The 22,426-nt window shown below is 38.8% G+C and overlaps 1 protein-coding gene across 4 annotated transcripts in view; it reads right to left on the bottom strand.

The window, feature by feature from the left end:
* Nucleotides 1–979: 979 nt before the first annotated feature.
* Nucleotides 980–22,426, bottom strand: part of LOC126353905 (transformer-2 protein homolog alpha-like) — a 50,648-nt gene continuing 29,201 nt past the window's right edge. The window contains exons 4-9 of one of the 4 annotated variants that reach the window (XM_050003130.1): nucleotides 19,727–19,946; nucleotides 12,782–12,910; nucleotides 6,327–6,502; nucleotides 6,007–6,054; nucleotides 4,747–4,856; nucleotides 980–3,947 (exon numbers count right to left, since the gene is read on the bottom strand). In XM_050003130.1, the coding sequence (XP_049859087.1) occupies nucleotides 3,922–3,947; nucleotides 4,747–4,856; nucleotides 6,007–6,054; nucleotides 6,327–6,502; nucleotides 12,782–12,910; nucleotides 19,727–19,946 (709 nt within the window). In that variant the 3' untranslated portion in view covers nucleotides 980–3,921. Of the gene's footprint in view, nucleotides 3,948–3,972; nucleotides 4,610–4,746; nucleotides 4,857–6,006; nucleotides 6,055–6,326; nucleotides 6,503–12,781; nucleotides 12,911–19,726; nucleotides 19,947–22,426 lie in introns of those variants that run through there. The other 3 variants (XM_050003131.1, XM_050003132.1, XM_050003133.1) reach the window with 3 other exon arrangements.

Raw genomic sequence — 22,426 nt, forward strand, 5'->3', positions numbered from 1 at the left:
TAAATACAATTAAATTCATATTAACAAAAATTTAAATTTGAAGAATGACATCAAGGAAAAAATGAAATAAAGGTTCATACAGTGATTAAAATCAGTGGGGGGAAAAAACACACACTTAAATCAATTAACTGAAAAAAAATAATGACTGATATTTTTGATAAAGATTTAAGATCAAAAGAATTTACTGCATATGACAAGATTTGAACCCACAAGCTCTTTTAATGTGAAGCTATTACCCTATCCATTACAGCATGTAACCAGACCATGCAATTTGACTTAAAGTTACTGAGCATCATTCACAATTTTCTTCGTCAATTACTTGCAAATGAGAGCCCACTAGGTGAACGGCTGCAGGGTGTGATACCTGCGATCTTAAACTGTTATCGCCACTCATTTGGTTTCAAAAAGACCATCTCGCAGCTGGGGAACTCTCCTTTTCAGTTTTTATGATGTGAGCAATTTATAAATATCTGGTATATTTTTGTACTTCCAAAATTAACAGCTCACTGTCCACATAATACATACTGTGTGTCGACAGACATTCAACTGAAATAACAATCACATATAATGTAATCATGTGACCACTCTTGACCGCTGGAATGCATCAAAACCAATACATCAGACTCCATTCTCTTGCTTGTGATCTTGCAGAAATGTCCACACACGTCCAACAGATGCAGCAATTCCATACCCAACAGATGCAGGAATTCCAGCACTATGTGACAATCCTCACTTCAATGAGGTAGTTCTGCCCCCCCCCCCCCCCAGTTTTCCAGCTATAATTCTGCTGGAAAACCACGTTCTTAACTATAGCCTTACTCGACAATAAACTACTGAAAAAAATAGAAGCTAATTTGGTATGTACATGGTGGAGCAAAACAACAGAGAGAGAGAGAGAGAGAGAGAGAGAGAGAGAGAGAGAGAGAGAGAGAGAGAGAGAGAGAGAGAGGGGGGGGGGCGGGAGTTACAAAAATAAAGATGCAATCAATCATGTATTTTTAAAAAAAACAACACCAAACAGAAAATGCATGGGAGTTCTGTTCTCCATTTGGACCAGAAACTAAGAAAAATAAAGGAATGATATAAACAGTGAATAGTAGAGTAATTCACACTAGTACTCAACTCACCTATTCCAAGGAGCTGCTTTCTGATTTTGTAGAATCTAAAGAAAATGGAATGTGGCATATCTGTTGCGAAATATCGATTAATAATGTAAAATAAGTTTCCCGGAGTAGTAATACCAGTGAATGCAGTATTCACATAATTTTTTTAATTTATAATTAGTTAACAATATCCACTATGCTGATTAGATGTTAAACTACTTACACATGCGAGATGTGGTCAATACCACAAAATAACTTGTGGAACACAGGAACTATTATTACACACTGAGAAGATACTATTAAAAGCATGCATCAACAACATTATTTCACAATTTTCTGTGTTCTTATTTCACTAATGATGCATCTTTTCAAGCAAGCCTTTTAGGTTGATTATATAAGCAGTGTACTACATCATTATACTGAATACAAAATGTAGCAATCATGAAATCCAATATTTAAGTACATTGCAGGATAATCATCAGTCTTTAACTTCCAATTCACAAACACTCATCTTTCAGATTTTTTTTGTAGTACTTTAGAACATCCAATATTCTTAATTGCATACAAAATAATGAAGAAATAAATACATGGGATCCACAAATACTTCTGAAAGCAACAATTAGCACTTGGTTAGAAAGTATTGGTAATTTTAAACACACGTGCAAACCAGTTTCATTATAACTAGAATAAACATTATTACAGCCGTGCATTCGGGTTCAATAAAGAAATTCCTAGGATGAAAATCATTCTGATCTAAATGGCAATTTCAGCTGTAATATTCATGAAAATATTGTTTTCATTTCTTGGGCCTGAAGATAAATATCTTCAGGAACTATGCCTATTTCATATGGGGAAATGGATGACGACGTAAAATACTCTCAAACACTGGAAATTTTCTAGCGCATTGTATGTTTGTTTTTGAAGTCCAACATTGTTTTCAAATACTAAACACACTGAAAATGTCCCTTTCTTTGCTAAATCCTTCACATCCTGTAACTGGCATTACTGTGTATTTGACCTAGCCTCTGTAAATTCCATCACTGATACCCAGTATGACTTTACTATTTTCGTATTTTTCTTTCTTGCAATGGCTTAAGTTCCTAAGAGACAGAATTGCCAATGTTATCCTGGTTATAAGGCACATTGCATGTCGATGTAAACACTAACAAACTGGATTTTCATTTTGTGTGCTTTTATATCATACCCCAGTTCTTTAGGTAGTGGCAATGAAAGATCAGCATACACTAAATAAAAGTTACAGAAGACACAAACTGAAAGCCATATTATGCAGCAACTGTTGGCAATTAGTGTCATTCAGGAACTATAAACTTGCCACAGTGAATAATATGAGAAGATCCACACGCTTCATGACACGGCACCAGTAAATTTGAGAATGAAAAGGATTAGATTGATTTGCATCCAAATAATCACAAAACCCAGACTTCATGTATCTCAAAAAAGAGGCAAAATTTAAATTTACGTAGAAGTAAAATGGTTGATTTTACCACATCAGCAATAGTTTTCTTCCTAAAAATTAATTGGTATCTTACAACAGATTGCTGGGATGAGCATTTAAATACTTAATGGTCAATTTACTAGGTGAAATCACAGTGTCCTCCAAGTAAAAGTGCAAATTAACTTTTTTATTTGAGCTATTTTAACAATATTATGGCCTACCCATAACTTAGTAGTTTGTTAATGTATCAAAACAAGGAAGGAATTGCAGCACATCTGCCCAAGAATTTATTGCTGTGAATTAAAGTTGAAGAAAAGCTGCAGGTACAATAAAGCTAATGGAACATGAATTCTGGGTTTTAATGTCAGTATGCATACACTTTACAACTAACATCTTTGCATCAAAACATTTAAATATTTTAAATTTATGACCTAAACTTACATTCACTGAATAATTAAATTTTGATATGACCAGTATAAAAATTTTCAGATACAATATGTTCCAGACTAGCCTGAAAAACTGGACTCCAAATGTAATAACAATTCCATTGTCAAGTGACGTGAGAAAGCCAATTCCCACCTGCTTACAAGTCACCTGAATTTCACAACTGTTAAACCTTCTCAAAAAAAATGGAGGGAATTTTCAGAGGCTTGCAAATACCCCACCCCATCAATATATTCAGTGACGTACGTATCAAAATAACTTGCACTTTCATGCATCAGTTCACAAAGGAATAACGTGGAAGTTAGTGTGGTTTCACTGTCTTTGTAATGTAAGGAAATGTAGGCTATCTGAACTCTAAGTATAATGGTTTATTGCACACCAACACCTGGTGCTGTGTATTGTGCCTATGACATTTAACATCTCAGTTCACATTCATTTATTATAGGGTTACACATATTGAATTATTGTCAACCACCTAACCATTTGTTTGATCTGTATGTTACAAGTCCACAGTGTAAAGTCACTGACAACTTTATGTACAATTATAGTAGATTTTGGAGCATTTCAGTTTTCAAAATGCTGTCCCACAATATTGTGTGTCACATCCTACTAATATGCCCTTCAACCACCCCAGAACTTACAGTCTTTTCTTGTCTTCGGTTTCATGTTTTCCATTTTCGCAACCTGTCACTCCCTTCACGCTTCATGCTTCAGTTTTTCTTTTTCTTCGAACAACTAACTTGAAAATTCAATGACTCTTGCGATTCTAAAAGAAAAGCTGGAAATTTCTTGCAACTGAAGTTGCTTGAAACACTTCGGACTTTCTATGATATTTCTGACATTCTTTTCATTCTTCAATATTCAAACTTGGTTTTTCATTTCAGTATTCTTCCCCAGAAGATACTTCAAACCCAATTTTCAGCCTACACCTCTTGCTTCACAACCTTACAAAAAATAAAAACAAACATGTTAGAATGTAATACAAATTCAAACTGATATTTATTCTATTGATACAGGCATGGTAAAAGGGTAACTGATTTTACATTCAAAGAGCAACACAACAAAAACATTGATTCTGTGCCAAAAAGTTTAATGAAAAAAAAAAAGGTATTTTCTTGAGAATGAATCCAATGGAAATCTTTTGAAGTGATAATTACATAAATTAATGCTGACTTTATTAGCTATTTAAAACTTATATGCAGCAACAAAAAATGGATGAAAAAACTAAGATTAAAATACAACATATCTATTTATGAGAATGTCATAAAAATGAACTTGTCAATTACATCAAGGCACATAAACTGAACACAAAACTTCTGTTGCCAATGGATTTTAATACGCTTCTCAAACTATGGCAACAAATGTTACTGAAAACTTAAAAACAGTGTTCCCGTCTAAAAACTTGAAACGGTGAAATTTAAATCGTCCTACAGCACTTAACAGAAGCTGACACAAGTGGCTGGCTAGTAAATAACTACATCAGAAATGAAACTCTCCCTCAAAGGAGACTAACATATTATTGCCAGCCGATATATGGGAACAATGTTATGAATAGCAGATTATCCATGAGTAGCCCCAATCTCCTTCTTAGGCGCTTAATATCGACCTGTAATAACCGTACAAAATGTTATGTCAATAAACACACGGAAAGAAATGATAAAATCTTCACAATTCAAAAACTACTTTATTGATACGGATGAATTTTAACTCTTTATTGCTCAAATATTGACTTTCAGTACTTACGTGGAGAATATGAACGGGAACGAGAGCGTTCGTATCGACGTCTGCGATAATACGGGGATGGTGATCTACCTCTATAGCCTCCACCACCTCGGTAACCACCATAATAATCACTGTAAATTTAACATTACTGATTAGCACATTAAAAAGGATTGATGCTTGAATAAGGCAGCAACATAATATAGCTACATTTGATAGATACTTCATTCTTTACCTTCATAACAAGTCAAAAATTTGAAAGTCCATTTAATGAAAGCCAAACCAGCAGCTCGATAAAGCACTACCAGAAACAATATAGGTGCCAAGATAAAAATATAATAACAGCTGGTGTAACAGTCAACTGGGGAATTGAGTATTTTGATACAGAGTCAGCCAATTCATTTCAGTTTCCTTGGATTAATTTTTTAAGAGATAAGCACAGCTTCTGGTATGTAACGATAAATAGCATCACACTGAAATATATACCAGTTTCTAAAACTGGTCATTGCTAAAGCATGTAACACAAGAACAAGTAAATATAGACAATGGAGATAGTGTTTATCTAGTTTTAAGATGGATTTCACTGTCTTTACATGGCTGAAAAAGCACTCAATTTGGCTTCAGTACTCCCAAATCAACAAGCCAAAGAATAACAGCTTTGTCAAGCAATGTGGATGCCTTCTGAATCATCAGCTTTCTTACTACTAGTACTAATAATAATGATGATAATTTTTACTTACTGATTTACTAATCACAAGAGGGGGGAATACCAACACTGCCTAAAATTTCCTCCCACAAAAATGGCACAACAGATACAGTGTTCATTTAAGCATACGGAAAAAGCAGAATGCTACAGTTGTCATATTCAGGAATATATGCTAACATAACAGTGACAGTTTCAAAGAAAGAGCCTTTTTGACTACTATCTTCCAAATAAAAGTCACTTTCTTTAAATTAATGTGAGCTGCTCTATTTTGTAACTAACACATTTTAATATTACCACAAAATATGAATATTATACTTACAACCACTAAATAAATTGTGTGTGTGTGTGTGTGTGTGTGTGTGTGTGTGTGTGTGTGTGTGTGTGTGTGTGTGTAGGGGGGTGTGTAGGGGGTAAGTTTTCTTTTAATATGCTCAGCAATGGACTTAACACTGAGTGGAGTGATACACAGAAATGAGACAGTTTCTTTCAAACACAACTACTACTGGTATAGTGGTTCATTTCACCACACCTCAAACAGACAAGTATATTAAGACAAAAAATAAAAAAAAGACACTCACTTGTCGCCTTTCTGTCTACCACCCCACTGGCCCCTGCCATCAGTCAAACTGAAACAAACATTAAACTGATGGAATAGTGCAATATTGAGAGTTTAATTAAATATAATATTAATTCAAACTAAAAATAATATCTACTGCAGTAAAATATTTTATTGACTAATATGTAGTAGCAAATTTTTACATTTCAAAATCCCTTTACTTCTTAAGTAGTCCTAATCTTAAGTTGTGTAGCACAAAATTTAATTGTCATACACACATAGTTCAGTCAAGACACAAATGACAATTTAGCATTATCTAATGAAGTAAAAATATTTACTCACTATGTAGGTTTGCCCATGTAAATCCCTGGTGTAGGTGTATGGGCTCTCTGTGTGATTGAAAAGTCAACTCTAATTCGTCTTCCATCAATTTCCATTCCTGTACATTGTTCTTTAGCCACCTTTGCATCCTCAGCACTTTCAAAGTACACAAATGAGAACCCACGGGACCTACCAGTCTAAAATGAAAATAATAAATTATTAAATTGAAATTTTCACAACACCAATAGTAAAACAACACGGTTGATGTCTCAAACAGTGACTGCCAATAGTTATTGGCAATGACTATCACAACCCAAATCTTAACATTAAACAGACTTTCAAAGTTACACACAAAACTGCTCGAGTTAATTCATACAGCAGTATTATATTAGAAAACTTCATAAAAATTATAAATGTGATCATTACCATACAACATTCAGGTTGTAATATCAACAATATTAAGTGGATAGATTGCTATGTCAAGGTGAGACAGGCACAATGAAGAGACTGTTGCACGACTTTGACGCAAAAGGCTTCTTCAGCAGGCGCACGTGTGCGCACGCAAACCAGAATGCAAATGTGACCATCAAGTGGAAACAACAGTCCAGATTTGGTCAGTGACATGGTAGGGATTGTGGCATGGAGGAAGGGGGGGGGGGGATGTCAGCACTGCCAGGAGTGTGCAGGGACTAGGTGGCATGATAAGACTGTTAGGTGCAGAACTGGTGGGCTGTAGGTGCACTGGCAGACAGCAGTGCACAATCATAGTGAGGGGATGTGAATTGGAAGGTGACAAGACAGGGGCAGTAACTGTTCTGTGGAGGGTGTGAGAACAATTTGTTATGGCCAGAATGATTTTGGTAGCAGAGAATGGGTTTTTCAGGCCGGAAAGATTTTGGAAGTGGAGAATTGTTCCCATCTTCAAAAAAGGCAATAAAAGACATTTTTGAAAGAATTTTACTGAATCGAATAAGTGAAAAGATAGAAATGGAGCTGAGTGAAGAACAACATGGGTTTAGGAAAGGAGCAGCACGATCGACGTGATATTTTCTATCCGTCAATTTATGGAAAAAAGTTGGGAGTATAACAAAAGGGTGATAATGGTTTTTATAGACATAGAAAAGGCATATGACTCAGTTAACAGGGAAAGACTCTGGGAAGAACTGAAGAAGATAGATATAGAAGATGGATACATTAATGTAATAAAGACAATGTACAGAGGAAACAACTTTACAATTAGAACACCACTGGGGAACTCAGATTCGAGTAAGTACGGTAAGTCCTTGTCTTATTTTGAAGTATTCAAAGCAGCACATGAAAAATGTAACTCGAAATCAAGGAAAAATAAATTTCCCGAATCTAAGCCGCACCTGAAATTTGAGACTAAATTCAAGGGGAGAGAAAAGTTTTAGACCGCACGTCCAAATCGAAACAAAGTTGGTCCATTGTAACATGAGACACAATTTAGGTCGAATGGATGAAGATAGAGTTACAGTAGTTTGGTTCGAGTCTTAAGCTTAACACTTGAGCTTTACCAAGTAGCCGCTTCTGTGTGTCAGGCACTCCATCCATATTTGTACGGGTACCCTTACTTTTTCACGTGCTTCATCTGGATTGAATCAATTGCTAATTTTGCCTTGATCTGGTAAGTGGCATTCTTTGTTATAGGTGTTTACGTCACTTTAAGCGGAAAATGCATTATTGTAATGCGTCATGCATTGTTTATCTCATTCTGATAGTGAGTGTTTACGACCTGTCTCTACTCGCGGCATAGCTTGCTTTTGTGTGGGCTAAAATAAAACAAAATGTGAGAGAGAGAGAGGAATAGTCTCATAAGCGAAACAATGGCAAGAGACTGCTATTTGTTGTTACTTACACTGCTGCTTTCTTTGATAATGATCAACAAGAACCAAATAATAGACTGTGTATGATACAAGATGTTCTGAACAAGAGTTTAGCAAAAATTTTTCTCCTTTTTAAAATCTTTGCAGGCCTCTTTAGTACATTACATTCTGCACAAAAATTAGAGTCATCTTTGATTTAAAAATCTAGTCAGTTGCCATGCTTCATTTCTGACTATCACTATTTAGCATAAGAATAATTTGAATATAAACATGAGATAATATGTATATTCCTCCACGTTTGCTGTTGTCTCGCTCTAGTTTCGTAGTTTATTAGGCAGACAGGATTTAAACGAGATAGCAGCAAACACGAAAGAATACATGGCATAAAGTTTACATTCTTCTACCTTTTCATGTAATTTATTTACTGACGCAGATGTTTTGGCGCCAGTATTTATCTTTGTGCCTGCAAAGCATGCCTGTGTAGCACTACATATATTCAACGGCAGAAGTTAGTTGTGGCAGCACCTACCAACATTTTTCATTAACTTGCACTTATTTTGGACTCTATTCTAAGCCGCAGGAGTTTTTTGGAAGTGTGGCTTAGATTTGAGTGAATATTTCCTTGCTTACCGTATTTAACCTCCTACACTTTTTGATGTTGTGATGGAGGGAATGAAAAGGGCAGTTAAAGATAGAGTAAAAGAAAAACACAAGAATATGATTTTTGCGGATATAGTAATATGGGGGGATCAAGGGATAGATGTACAGTTACAATTTGATGCGTGGAAGGAAATAATGAAAGGGTTTGGGTTAAAAATAAAGATAGGAGTGAAGTAATGGTATTTGAAAGAGAGAAAGGGATCAACAGGAATAGTATCTTGAATGGAGAACCTCTAAATGTGGTAGAAAGTTTCACTTATTTTGGGAGTGAAATATCTAGGGATGGAACAATAAACAACGAAATTAATGGGAGGTTACAGAATGGAGGCAATTTCTACCAAACAATAAAACATCTGATTTGGAATAAGGAGTTTCAGAAAAAGCAAAACTTCTTATATATAAGAATTATTACTTCCCTGTTGTCACCTATGTTGGAGAAACATGGACAATGACAGAAAGGGACTGGAGCAGAATGCAAGCAGGGGAAATGAAATTTTTCAGAGCAGTTAAGGGAAAAACAAGAATAGACATAGTAAGGAATTTAGAGATTAGAAAGGACCTTAAACAAGAAAGTATGAGAGACGAAATTGAAAAGATATTAAGATGGTATGGGCATGTTAAGAGGATGCATGGGCAGAGACTTCCCAAAATTATTGAAGAACTAAAGATGGGTGCTCTCTAGGTCTTTTTCCATCCAAGAACACGATGGGAAAATGGATTAAGAAAATCTGTGGCAAGGAGAGGTGTGACCTGGCAGCAAGTGGAGGAAGGAAAGTGGAGGGAGGACCAAGCCAAATGGAGAGAACTTGTCAGCACCCAGACCCGGCAGTAGCTGGAGCGGGAACCGGATATAGATAGATAGAATGTATTCTAAGGCTAACTCCCATATGAGCATTTCAGAGAAGCTGGTTGTGGAGGTGAGGATCCAGATGGCATGGATTCTGAAGTAGCACATTATGTTCAGCTGCATTTGTCTACTTTGCTCTTGACCACAGTTTAGTAGCCATTTCCTAGTGGACAGCTGGTTGGCAGTCACAACAACATAAAAACCTGTGCAATGACTGCAGCAGAGCTGGTATATGACATGGCTGCTTTCACGGGTGGCCCTGCCTCATGACGGGGAAGGGTAAGACAGCTACAGGACTGGAATACATAGTACTGATTGGTTCAATCGAGTAGAATGTCCCACATTTCATGTAACAACAACATATTAATTGGCAGGGAAGCGATGGTAGCTGTCTACAGGCTGATACTTCCGATAGATTTAATGTGGACAGAAGTTAGGATGGTGCTATCAGAGAGGAGTTGGTCAATATGTGAGAATGCGACACACTGGGTTCAAGAAGACCAGGTGAAGTGGATGGGAGACAAGGTGATCAGCATGAGGATAGGGTATCTTGGCCATGAGTCCATATCATGAAGATATCAACAATGAAGATATCAACAATGAACATGAGCCAGACCAGGCATTTGGGTTTTTCAGAGGCTAGGAAGGTGTTCTCTACGCTGCCCATAAACAGGTTGGCATAGCAGGGTGCCAGATGAGTGCTCAGGGCTGTACTGCAGATTTGTTTATGTACCTTTCCTTCAAAGGAGAAGTAGTGTGCGAGGATAAAGTCAGTAAAGTGTATGAGAAATGAGGTGATGGGTATGCACTCTGGAAGACGTGTTCAATAGCAACAAGACCATGGAAATGAGGGATGTTTGTGTTAAGGAAAGTGGCATCAACAGTGACAATTGTGGATCCAGGAGGTAAAGAAGTAGGGATTGTGGGGAGTCTGAAGGGAGTGACTGTCCTCAGATGTGGGAGGTTGGGTTTCACACAACTGGTTACAGGTGTGTCAGTTCTTTCAGTGGGAGTACAATAACCAGCTACAATGGAGCATCCAGTATTGTTGGTGTTGCAGATTTTGGGGAGTACATAGAAGATGGGTGTGCTGGTCTCGTAGGGGCAAGGAGAAAACTGGATTCGTGGGAGACTTTCCGGAAAAGATCTAAGGCTTTAAGCGTGGATTTGTGGTCATACTGGACTACTGGGATGGGACCACTGTGGTGCAGTTTACTGGTAGAGGAGTCAAGACAACTGGCAGGGGCTTTCCACCAGGTAGCAACTGTGATTCATAACAACAGTGGTGGAACCTTTGTCCACAAGGAGGATGATCAGGTAGGTCATGATCTATGTATGGCTGACCCTTCTTCTACTGTAAAGTTGGTGTTCTTAGGATAGGACCCTGAAAACCATAACCACTTGCACCTGAGTCTTCCACAGGGACATAACGGCGGCAAAACCTGCACAATCCACCCACCCACTACTTTCTACTCCAGTCCTGTCATGGGCTTACCCTACCCCTTCAGAGACTGGGCCATATGTGAAAGCAGTCATGTCATATACCAGCTCCACTGCAACCTTTGAACAGTTTTTATGCTGATCTAACTACCAAACAACTGTCCACCAGAATGGATGGCCACTGCCAAACTGTCACCAAGAATGAAGTGGACCACTCTGCAGCACAACATGCAGCTGAACTATCACGATTTTAGTGGCTGCTTCAGAAACCAGGCCTTCTGGATCCTCTCCTCCACCACCAGTTTTCTGACCTGTGCTGGGGAGTTAGCCTTACAACACATTCTGCATTGCCAAAAACATCCTGGCCTCAACCTACACCCTACAGTAACCTACTGCCTCCATAACCTCCACCCAACAGTGTGTCCCCGTATTATGGCTCCTCCCAATTCACATCCACCTAATCCCTGTTGTGCACTACTCTCTCTGCCAACATACCCTCCAGTATTTTCACATTCTCTGTTCCTCTTTTGGCACCCCACTAATCCTTTCCTCACAGCCACCTAACACTGCACTTGGCAGCCTCATCCTGTCACCTACACCCTACACACTCCTCAAGACAGTGCTGACCCCCCCCCCCCCCAAATACCCTGCTATCCCTCCAGCTTCCTGACCTGACTGTGGACTGCTGCTTCCACTAAATGAGCAACAATTGCATTTTGAGTGGAGAGAGCAGTCTAGAGTGTGAGGTCTACATCTACATTCATACTCCGCAAGCCACCCAACGGTGCCACTGTCATTACCTCCCTTTTCTGTTCAAGTCTCGTATGGTTCGCGGGAAGAACGACTGTCTGAAAGCCTCCATGCGCGTTCGAATCTCTCTAATTTTTCATTTGTGATATTCACGGGAGGTATAAGTAGGGGGAAGCAGTATATTCGATACCTCATCCAGAAACGCACCCTCTCGAAACCTGGACAGCAAGCTACACCGCGATGCAGAGCGCCTCTCTTGCAGAGTCTGCCACTCGAGTTTGCTAAACATCTCCGTAACGCTATCACGGTTACCAAATAACCCTGTGACGAAACGCGTCGCTCTTCTTTGGATCTTCTCTATCTCCTCCGTCAACCCGATCTGGTACGGATCCCACACTGATGAGCAATACTCAAGTATAGGTCGAACGAGTGCTTTGTAAGCCACCTCCTTTGTTCATGGACTACATTTTCTAAGGACTCTCCCAATGAATCTCAACCTGGTACCCGCCTTACCAACAATTAATTTTATATGATCATTCCATTTCAAATCGTTCCGCACGCATACTCCCAGATATTTAACAGAACTGCTACCAGTGTTTGTTCCACTATCATATGTATTCGCAATACATTACATTTGTCTATGTTAAGGGTCAGTTGCCACTCCCTGCTTGTATATGCGTTTTCATTTCCTTTCTGATCATGGTTTTGGGAGAGAGCTCAATGCCTAGGTGAGAACTTAATGTCTAAGTGTATTGTGCCTGTCTGCAGTTCAATTTGTCAACTAAGGTGAGAAACAATCTATCCTTTTGATAATATTGTTGAAAATGAATCTTGAGATTCTAATTTGAAATAATTAAACCAAATTACAGTAAATTTCTAAGTTTAATGTGAAATCCAACTTGCGCCCACAGAAGTGCGTGCACACAAGAACACACCTTTGCATCAATAACAACCTGAACCCTTTCCACAGGCCCATACTTTGACATGATGTGATGCAGCTGCTGCTCTGTGGTGTAGATGCTTAAGCCAAATATTCCCAGGCACCGGCTAGGTTGCGGGTTTTCCTGTGTCAAAGAAAATACAAATAATGTAATTCTTATACCAGAGATTCCAGGTACCTGATGTGAAGTATTTATATACAAATAAGTCTTAATTACTGACAGAGTAAACAATAAACCTGAATCCCAAAGTATTTGACAATACAAAGAAAAGAATCATATTGAATATCTATAACATTATTGAATATTGATTTTTCTAATGTAAAATTAATTAAAATGAAAAAACAATTGAAAAATCAACATTAAGCAGCAATTTTTACATGAAGTCAACAAAAGTACTTTGAAGAAGAGCAACATTATTGTGCACACTGACATGAAATCTCTGGAGTCAAACATTCTCTTAATATTGATATGGTGATTTGTAGTAAGCCCTTTCCAGAACACTCCCTTTTAAATCTAATCTATAATCACTTAACTCAAAGAGTGCCACCACACTGGAGATGAAAATGAAGGAACATGCTACTTTTCTGAGGAGATTCTTGAAAATCTAAGGCACAACTTTATAGTTATTTAAAAAATCCTTTTGTTAAAAATCCATGTAATATTGCAAACCTCTTAAACAAGTACTTCATTTCTGTTACTGACAGCTTAGGGTTACTAAGTTTGGTGAACAGTGCAATGGAGTATCTGAGACCAGTCTTTAAAAGTAACTTCAGTAAAATGGAGACTACCCATGTCCCAAAGTAGTATCATTCATCATAAAATCCTTACAATCTAAGTATTCCAGTGGATATGGTAACATCAACAAAGTTAATCACAGATTCATTATATGTATAACTTAACATAGAACTCAACTTGCATGAGCAATCTCTTATCAGCGGAAGATTTCCAATATGCCGAAGTTAAGCCTCTTTACAATAGGGGGGGGGGGGACAAAGAGATACTGAAACCTTATGTTCAAGTGTCTCCTTAAGCATTTGACTGCAAGTAATATATTTAGAAAGTTACAGCTTGGAATTTAGGGGTTATGATATAGAGAAAGCTATTTCCATTTAATTGGATAATACATTACAGGTACTGACATTTTCTGTGACCTGTAAAAAATCATTGATAGCATTCTCTTAAGTAAATTAAGATATTATGGTGTCACTGGCAATGTTGCAAAATGGTTAGAGTCCTAACGAACAGGAAATAAAATAAGAAATTGCAAAATACCTGTGCAGTAGGCAGTTGTCTTAATATGATTGGGAATTATTTACATGTGTTGTTCCTTAAGGTTCCATCTTGGGTCCATTGCTTTTTTTTGCGTACATTAATGACCTCGTCTGTTACACTCCCAGATAATACGAACATTGCAGCAAGTAGCAAGCGAAGTACAGATTTAGAAATAGCTGCTAATCAAATTTTCACTCTCAATAAATGGTTGAAAGCTAATTAACTGTCATTAAAACTTTGAGAAGACACACTGTATGTAGTGCAGAACCTGTGAGATTCCTTCCAGCATCTGTGTAACATATGAAAGCATGTGTATTAAAGAGGTTGACAGTGTTTAGTTTCTGGGATTACAAACACTGGGTGTATACGCGGACGAGGGGAAAAAATCCTGGATTTTTCGTGGATTTCCCAGATAAAAATACACTTTCTCCAGAGTGAAGACACTTTTCCCGTGTTAAGTGACGGTATACTTTTCCTCGGAACTGTAAAACTTATCAATACATCGAATTATGGTCTTATAAATGGGTGAAATAGTTTTGGAAAGATCTGTGATGTGCAGCAATACGTACACTGCATATTTTCATATTACAAAAGTATAATTCAAATTCCACCGAACAGTGCATGTTACTTTCCGAAGCATTGAAATCGAGGTTGCCGTGTGCTTTCGTAAGCCGGTCATAGCTCATGTCACGCGATCTAGCCAGAGCATAGGACACATGATGTAGTGAGCCAATAGTTTAAAATAATGTACATAGTGTTGCTACAAGAAAAGCAAAGCTCTTTCTGCAGAGTGACATAAAATTTATGTCTCTGAGTAAATGTAAGACGTGTTATTGGGCTTTAGTGTGACAAAGTCCACTGTTATGCCACTTCACAGCATTCTTCTATCGCAATTCACTGTATTTCACTCTGTCGATTTCAGATATGTACATTTTGTAATGGATGCCATCAAACTATATTCCGGATAGTGGAAATTCAAATGTCCTGTGTTGCTTAACCGGCTCCCAGTCTGCCAGTTTGACAGCCTGCCCCCTCGCAATTAATACTGGATAGGATTATATATAACCTGGACCACAAGAACTCTTCAGAAAATTTGCACTTTTATTGCCTATTAGCTAATAACTTGCTGTTTTGCGTGACAAAATTAAATATAGGCTACATAAAACCAGTAAAGACAAGAAACAAGTAAGAGACAGTACACATTTCTATAGTCCTTAAGACCTAGCATTCTTTCTCTCTAATCACGCTACGGCTTTACATGGCGTGCTTTCTTTTCTGCGAAAGAGTCTATTACCTCATCGAAGTTCGTTGTCTAATACGGAAAAGCTGTTAATACAAAGAGTACCCAAGACTGGTGTTTCCGGAGCTGATTACGCGTATTTTGTCACTGTGTTAGATAAAACGAAATAGGCCTGTCTAATATTGCAGCAATTTTAATACCCCCCAAATAAACAAGACTGTTTTGGAGCAAATGGTCATTTTTATGACTGGACAGAATACAATTCACGAAGAATCACTATCAAATGCCTATTCTGGCTCCTACAAGCAAAAAGCTTTAAGTTAGGTAATAGTTTCACATTTCATTCATACGCTCCAGTTGCTCACCTCCTTCCTCCTTCTAACAAACAATCTTGTTATCAGTAACTGTAACCATTAATGACCGCATCAAAACTTATTCTCCAGTCAACTTCACTAACCCTGCTACAGTCACCAGTTTAGTTATCCTGCATTTATTCTCTGGTTGGGCATTATTACAGACTCGCACAACGCGTTTTCCATGCTAATCTCAGATTAGAACTTAAGGTACACTGGCCGGGTACTGTATAGCTGGCCCTTACTAGTGTAGCGGGCTGGCCAAAAACTTCAATTTCATTTTCTTGGGTACACCGAGACGGTAACAAGTAATCTTTCTAGCCTGTTTTTCCTTTTAGTCGTTCTTTCCACTCTGGTAGTCTGAATCTATGGCTTTCACTAGTAACTATAACAACATTGAGCATTTGCAAACCCAGTCAACCACACCAACAAAAATTGGCATTCACCTGTTCGGCTTTATTTTGCTCAGTTCGTATGGCCTCGTCCCCTTTTGTCTGCAGGGAAGTTTACTTCTAGATGCGACAGGGATTCCCCTGGCAGACCTATCACGTACACTGTGCATGCATTCAAAAATCAGCTTCTGATTCATTCAGAAATCAACTCAGAATGTGTTTCAAAATCATATGAATAATCAATAGACCAACGTGCGCTGGATGCTGGTCCCTTTGTGAAACAAGGTTTTTTTCACCAAGAATATGAATTTGTTCAACTGAGTACTGGGTGTTCAAGCCACAATTCGGTGCTAGTCATTCCTAAAGAAAACTTACTGGATCTACACTTTCACAGTTGATACATAGCAATTAAATTGGCAAACAACCGTTTGACACTTCCTTTTTATCAGGTTGGTCCCTTTTAACAAGTGACATTCTCCAAACCATACATTCTCCAAACCATACATTCTCCAAACCATACATTCTCCAAACCATACATTCTCCAAACCATACATTCTCCAAACCATACATTCTCCAAACCATACATTCTCCAAACCATACATTCTCCAAACCATACATTCTCCAAACCATACATTCTCCAAACCATACATTCTCCAAACCATACATTCTCCAAACCATACATTCTCCAAACCATTCTCCCTAATACCAAAGAAGGGACTAGTAATTCCAAAAGCTAAAGAGTACGCACGCGTGTGTGCGTTCGCCATTGTGCCATATGAAACTGCCTTTCACAAGCAAGTGGTGTACCTATTGAACTATCTAATCACAACTCATGACCTGTCCTCACAGCCTTACTTCATATCGGTGCACTTTCTGCTGCAGAGTGAAAATTTCATTCCGGGCACATCCCCCCGGCTATGGCTAAGCCATTGTCTCGGCAGTGTCTTTTTCCCAGGAGTGCTACTCCTCAAGTTCCACAGGAGAGCATCTGCAAAGTTTGGGATGTAGGAGATGAGGCACTGACAGGATGGGTCGTGAATCATGTTTGGTTGCTCAGGTGTCAGAATACTTGCTCACAAAAGGTAAAATGTCCAAAGTTCGAGACTCACCCAAGCATGTAGTTTTAATCTGTCACAAAGTTTCATGTTCTATATGCTGCCCACTGTCTTCTGTCACAAACTGAAATCAAGGCACAGCATGATCCACAACATATCAGTGTCTCTCAGGGGTCACTTTAGAATACGTTGCTCAAAGCATGCCTTGAGCTGCTGTCATAATGGCAGCCCTGAACAGAATATCTTTCCAATCCCACAGCAAGTCACACATGTGAAGATCATGTGATCTTAATGACAAGGCTATTGGGAAATGACATAACAATCCCAGCATATTCAAAACACTTCTGCAGCAGCTGTTTCACTGGCTGTGCCACACGCATAGGAGTGTCATCTTGGATAAAAATGATCCTACCCACACATTCATGCTGCTGAATGGTTGGAACGACAATGTACAAGATTCTCATGGCGTTTACCAGTGACTATAGGTACAGTACTGCTGGACTCAACGCCTAGGAAAAATGCAGCCCTACAATGAAGAATTCTGTCAACCCAGGTCACACAATTATCTTGCAGAATGAAATTTTATCAACTGATGTGTGAGTGGACTTTCTACTGTCCACATTCATCATAATTTTATACGAAAATGCCCCTGGAGATGAAAATGGGATTTATCTGTTCACGGGATGTTCCATAGACACTCATTATCCTCTTCTATGCAAGCAAGAAATTCAAGCAAAAATCTTGTCTTGCAGGCTTGTCAGCAAGACGCAATTCCTGAACATGAGTGATTTTATATGAACTGCAATGCAGAAAAGGATTTTATGCACTGTGCTCCCAGGTAAATTCCATGTTTGTATAATTCCCCATGTACTGCGTTATCTGCACAATACTGCTCGACCTCTCCTGGAATGCTGTGGCCACATTAACAGATGTCTGGGCGACTGCTTTCCTCCCACTGCCACACTGCACTTAGAAAGGACTTGTATCTTCAAATTTTGTAATCATTTTATCCCGACCCTTAGATTTCTGACTAATGCCTTTTGTCCTGGGCTTCCACAGGGCTGCTGGCACTAGCCACCCTTCTTTTAAAAAAGGGCTGTATCAGCAGCATGTGATCCTTCATGGAGACAGTCATGTTTGGTGTCTCCCATGCAAACTGAGGAAGAGTCATGTACTGCATATCTATTGGTGTGTGTATTCTGACACAGTGCAATCTACTGGTCAACTTTTCATTACCTTTTTCATAAGGCTTACCTTTGTGTCAATAATTTGCTGTCTTTCTGAGCAGTGATTCTCTTTCTATGTCATTTTGAAACTGGAACTTCAATTATGGATGCCCCAGACATTATTAAACATGAAGATATGTAATGGGCGATCTCCATATGTTTGCATCCTGCACCAGCAAAATTGTCTATTATAATTGAAGTGGACTGAAAAGGATCTATAGAAACTTGTTGCCTGGTTGGATGAAACATTTTTGTTACACCAGGTGTACAGCTGCTTGAAACATGCTTCCAACAACAGATGCAGTATGGTGTGGCAGTCTTCTTGTTGTGAACATTCACCTAGGATCTGTGGTGGTGGTATAAGGCAAGCCTCCATGGTAGCAGTGGACAACATGAACATATTTGCATACCACCTGCTAAACAGTTACTGATATCTTCCCCAAAAGTGATTTCATCATCCGGCACAACATTGTCACAAAGCCAAACTATTACTAAAGTGGATTGAATTGCACAATGGTGAATTAAACATCTCCGTTACCAAATTCACCCAATCTCAGGCCAACGCAGTTTTCTGAGACACTTTAAGTACCAATTTTGCAGCCAGTAACTATTTGTAATTTATAGTCCTGTCAATGAAGCAAAATTAGGAGAAAAAAATCATGTAGTCACAAATGTTTGCATGGTCCTAGGGGCGAGTATCACAAACACATACTAAACATCCTGACTAGTGGGTTGTGAAAACTGGGGTGGGGGCAACATTTAAAGGTCACAATGCTTTTTCTCGAAAAACTATGTCCCAGCTTCTATCAAAAATTGCATTAAAAATGCCCTACCCATTTTTTCTCTAGAACTAAGTCTCTACATTGCACACAATGGAAAAGTTTTAATAGTATATAGGCCTAACTGACATTTATCTTTAAATGAAGTCAGTCATAAAAATATTAAATGTTGTACCACATCTAAGCACAGTAGTCATTAAGGGATAAATTGTGTTCTGGGGACATAAGGTTGCGGGGAGGACAGGGATGTGTGGGGTACAACTGGGAGGGAAGGTAGATTGTCAAGTGTTCTCACAGTTCCCTCCCTCATTAGACCGCAAATTGGTAATCGAGCAGGTAATCTCCCCACTCCCTCTATTCCACTATCTCAACAAGAAGCACATGCAGGGTGTTTCATGAAGTTACACTCACCCTCTACAGCACATCTTGTGAATCACTGGTGATACAGTATGCAGATGCCTGAGGGATGTTTATTTTCCACAAGCAATGTGACCTTCAACCTACCCAAGTAGAGCATGGAATGCAGGAGCTAGAGATTAAGTGCCCATGTATTCTACCATCTGAAATCCACAGACCAATTGAAAGAGCGAATACAGCAAATTAAAAATTGTTTTGTACTTACCCTGCTGCCAATATGTCTTCTCCTAGATGACATAGGACTGCGAGAATGGCTGCGATAGAATTCTTTCCGCCTATCACTGTAACCATAGTATTTCCCCCGTGGACTGTATGAGCGTGATCTTGAATGCGAGTACCGAGACCTGTATCGCCTTGGGGAACGTGATCTGCTTCTTGACCTGTACCGACCACGATATGACATTTTTCGGGGACGTGAGTGACTCCTGAAACAAGTTTATCGGCAAGTTAATTTTCTTCAAAACTGAAAACTTCAGCCGTCATAAAATACAGAAGGTGAGGCACATGCATATTCAGAACTTTTGCAATTTCCCCAACAAAATTAACAAATATTTTCCACATCATCTGCCAATAAATTATATGAACCAACAGACACTGAATTCAGGGTGTATAAAATACTGCTTTTTATTGTGTTCCTGCTTGTCTGCAGAGTTGCAACATTCAACATACAGCAGGCCACTGTTTCAAGAGAATCTCTAATTAAACTACGGTACAACTAAGGAAGGAGGGAAGCCATTTTAGAGAATTTTTCTGTGAAATTATGAAATCTAATATTACAATATTCTGAATGGTAGGTATTTTTGAAAGTTTTGTAGATCAAACAAATTCAAGTCTCTTTCTCGGCTACACTTATGTTCTTTATAAAAGTTAAGATTACTGTTTCAGTATTACAGTACATTAATATATAGTACAGTGAACTTCAAAAACTGTAGCACAGCATGTAAATTCACATGAAATGGACACAAAAAACCACTTGAATGGAAAACTGGTGACTGTGTAACTTTGTATAGACCAGTGTGTTGGTGAGTGGGAAACAACTCAACAGCAGACATCAACCTCTCCAGTCCCAACAGCCCTGCACAAACTCGCTTTCAATGGTGTCCACAAATAAACGCTTTTTTATTTGTGGTTTTCAGTCGCTTTGGATAACTCATATTTTGGCTGACCCAATCAGTTAAGCTGGGTCTTTTATATATTTAATTATTTATTAAATTTAGAGATACTGTTTTTCTGGGTGCATGTAGACGCATGGTCACCAGAATGATTAGAGGGTGGATGGCATGTATGATGACTATGACATCATATCCTAACATGTTCGCACAAATTGCAAACTGGTCTTTCTCAACTAAGATTAAGTAATTATTTGATTGGGGACAGGTCACTGACATTAATCCAATCAAATTTGGCACTACAATCGTCACATTAACTATTTATGGACTATTATGATCAACAGTGAGCTTGTCTACTGCATTGTGTATCTTTTGCTAAAACAATAATCCAACTTAATAATCACAAAGATATTCACCTCACTACCTTTTTATGTTCTAACCAAATCATCATGATTTTTATTCTACAAATTGCAAGCAATCTGTACAGGATATCAAAAGGTTTAGGCAAATGCATGCAACTACTTTATATATTCTATTAGCCTTGTTCTATCTGGGAAAAAATGTTTTATTCTGTCAGCATCTCTTTTTCCTTTGACAATTACCCACCCCTGCTCCTGTTTCCTAGTTTTAGTTACTTCTGCTGGTTTCTTTTGATTTGCTTTATAACACAAAATACAAATGGGGTCATACGCACCCAAGTCAAACCTATAGAACATGAAGACAGAGACCCAAATGACATAAGACAGCTAGAAACAGGCATGTGGAAAAATGGCTAAGATAGACACCATACAGAAACGGAGATTTGAAACTGAAAATTAAGTGGCCTTCGCCATATTGCTTTGGCAGATAAAAAGTAAAAAGTGTTCTACAGTCCACGCATCATTTGCTAAAACGGCTGATAAATCGGACAGCAAACACAAGCAGGAACATAAATGGTTAAAAAATGGGCATTCCATCAGGAAATGGCAGGGCTTGGACACAATATGCACAAAGTGGTGGGGTAGCACCACTTAGCAAATGATGATGGCTAAAAAGACAGTGCCCAATACACAGCCTACTTAAAATGACCACCACCTGGTGGGAGTCACTGGGAGACGCTTAAGCTAGAGCTTATTCCCGTGAAGGGAGGACCACCATTGGCGATGCCAACAGGAGACCACCTCCCGACAGACCGAAACACAGATCAGAGGGAATACAGGTACTCGTGGGCTGAGGTAAAAGAACTGCAGCCTTGGCACCAGCGTCAGCAGCCTCATATCCTGGCAGACCAACATGACCAGGAACTCACAAACATCACACTGGCTCCACCAAGAGTGGGCAAGTGACAGTTTTCTTGGACCTGCTGCACTAAGGGATGGGTTGCGTACAGCACACACACTTTGAAAGGCACTGAGTGAGTCTGAGCAGAGGGCAATTGAAAAGGCTGTGTCACCAGATGTACTCTGTGGCCTCGGCAGTAAATACTAAGCAGTGTGCCCGAATCCGATATCGAAGGACATGGGTGCCAATGACGAATGCACACCTGACCCCACAGTCAGTCAGAGCAATCAGGAAGTTACATGCGAAGATCGTGAAACTGAAGGCAATAGAGCAAGGCTGGAGTAGTTTCCTTAGAAAGCAAATGAAGGCCAAAGTTAACATGGGCCATTTCACGAAGCCAAGATGGCGAAGGGTTCACACCCACCAGGAAAGTTGCAGGTAGTGTGAAGTTAAGCCGCTACAGCAAGTGCTGAAAGCTGACTGCAAGAGGTAACAGAGAAGAGGGACACAACCCATACTGAGTATCAACAGAATCA

This window comes from Schistocerca gregaria, chromosome 3, assembly GCF_023897955.1.
Source record: "Schistocerca gregaria isolate iqSchGreg1 chromosome 3, iqSchGreg1.2, whole genome shotgun sequence".
Taxonomy (NCBI): domain Eukaryota; kingdom Metazoa; phylum Arthropoda; class Insecta; order Orthoptera; family Acrididae; genus Schistocerca; species Schistocerca gregaria.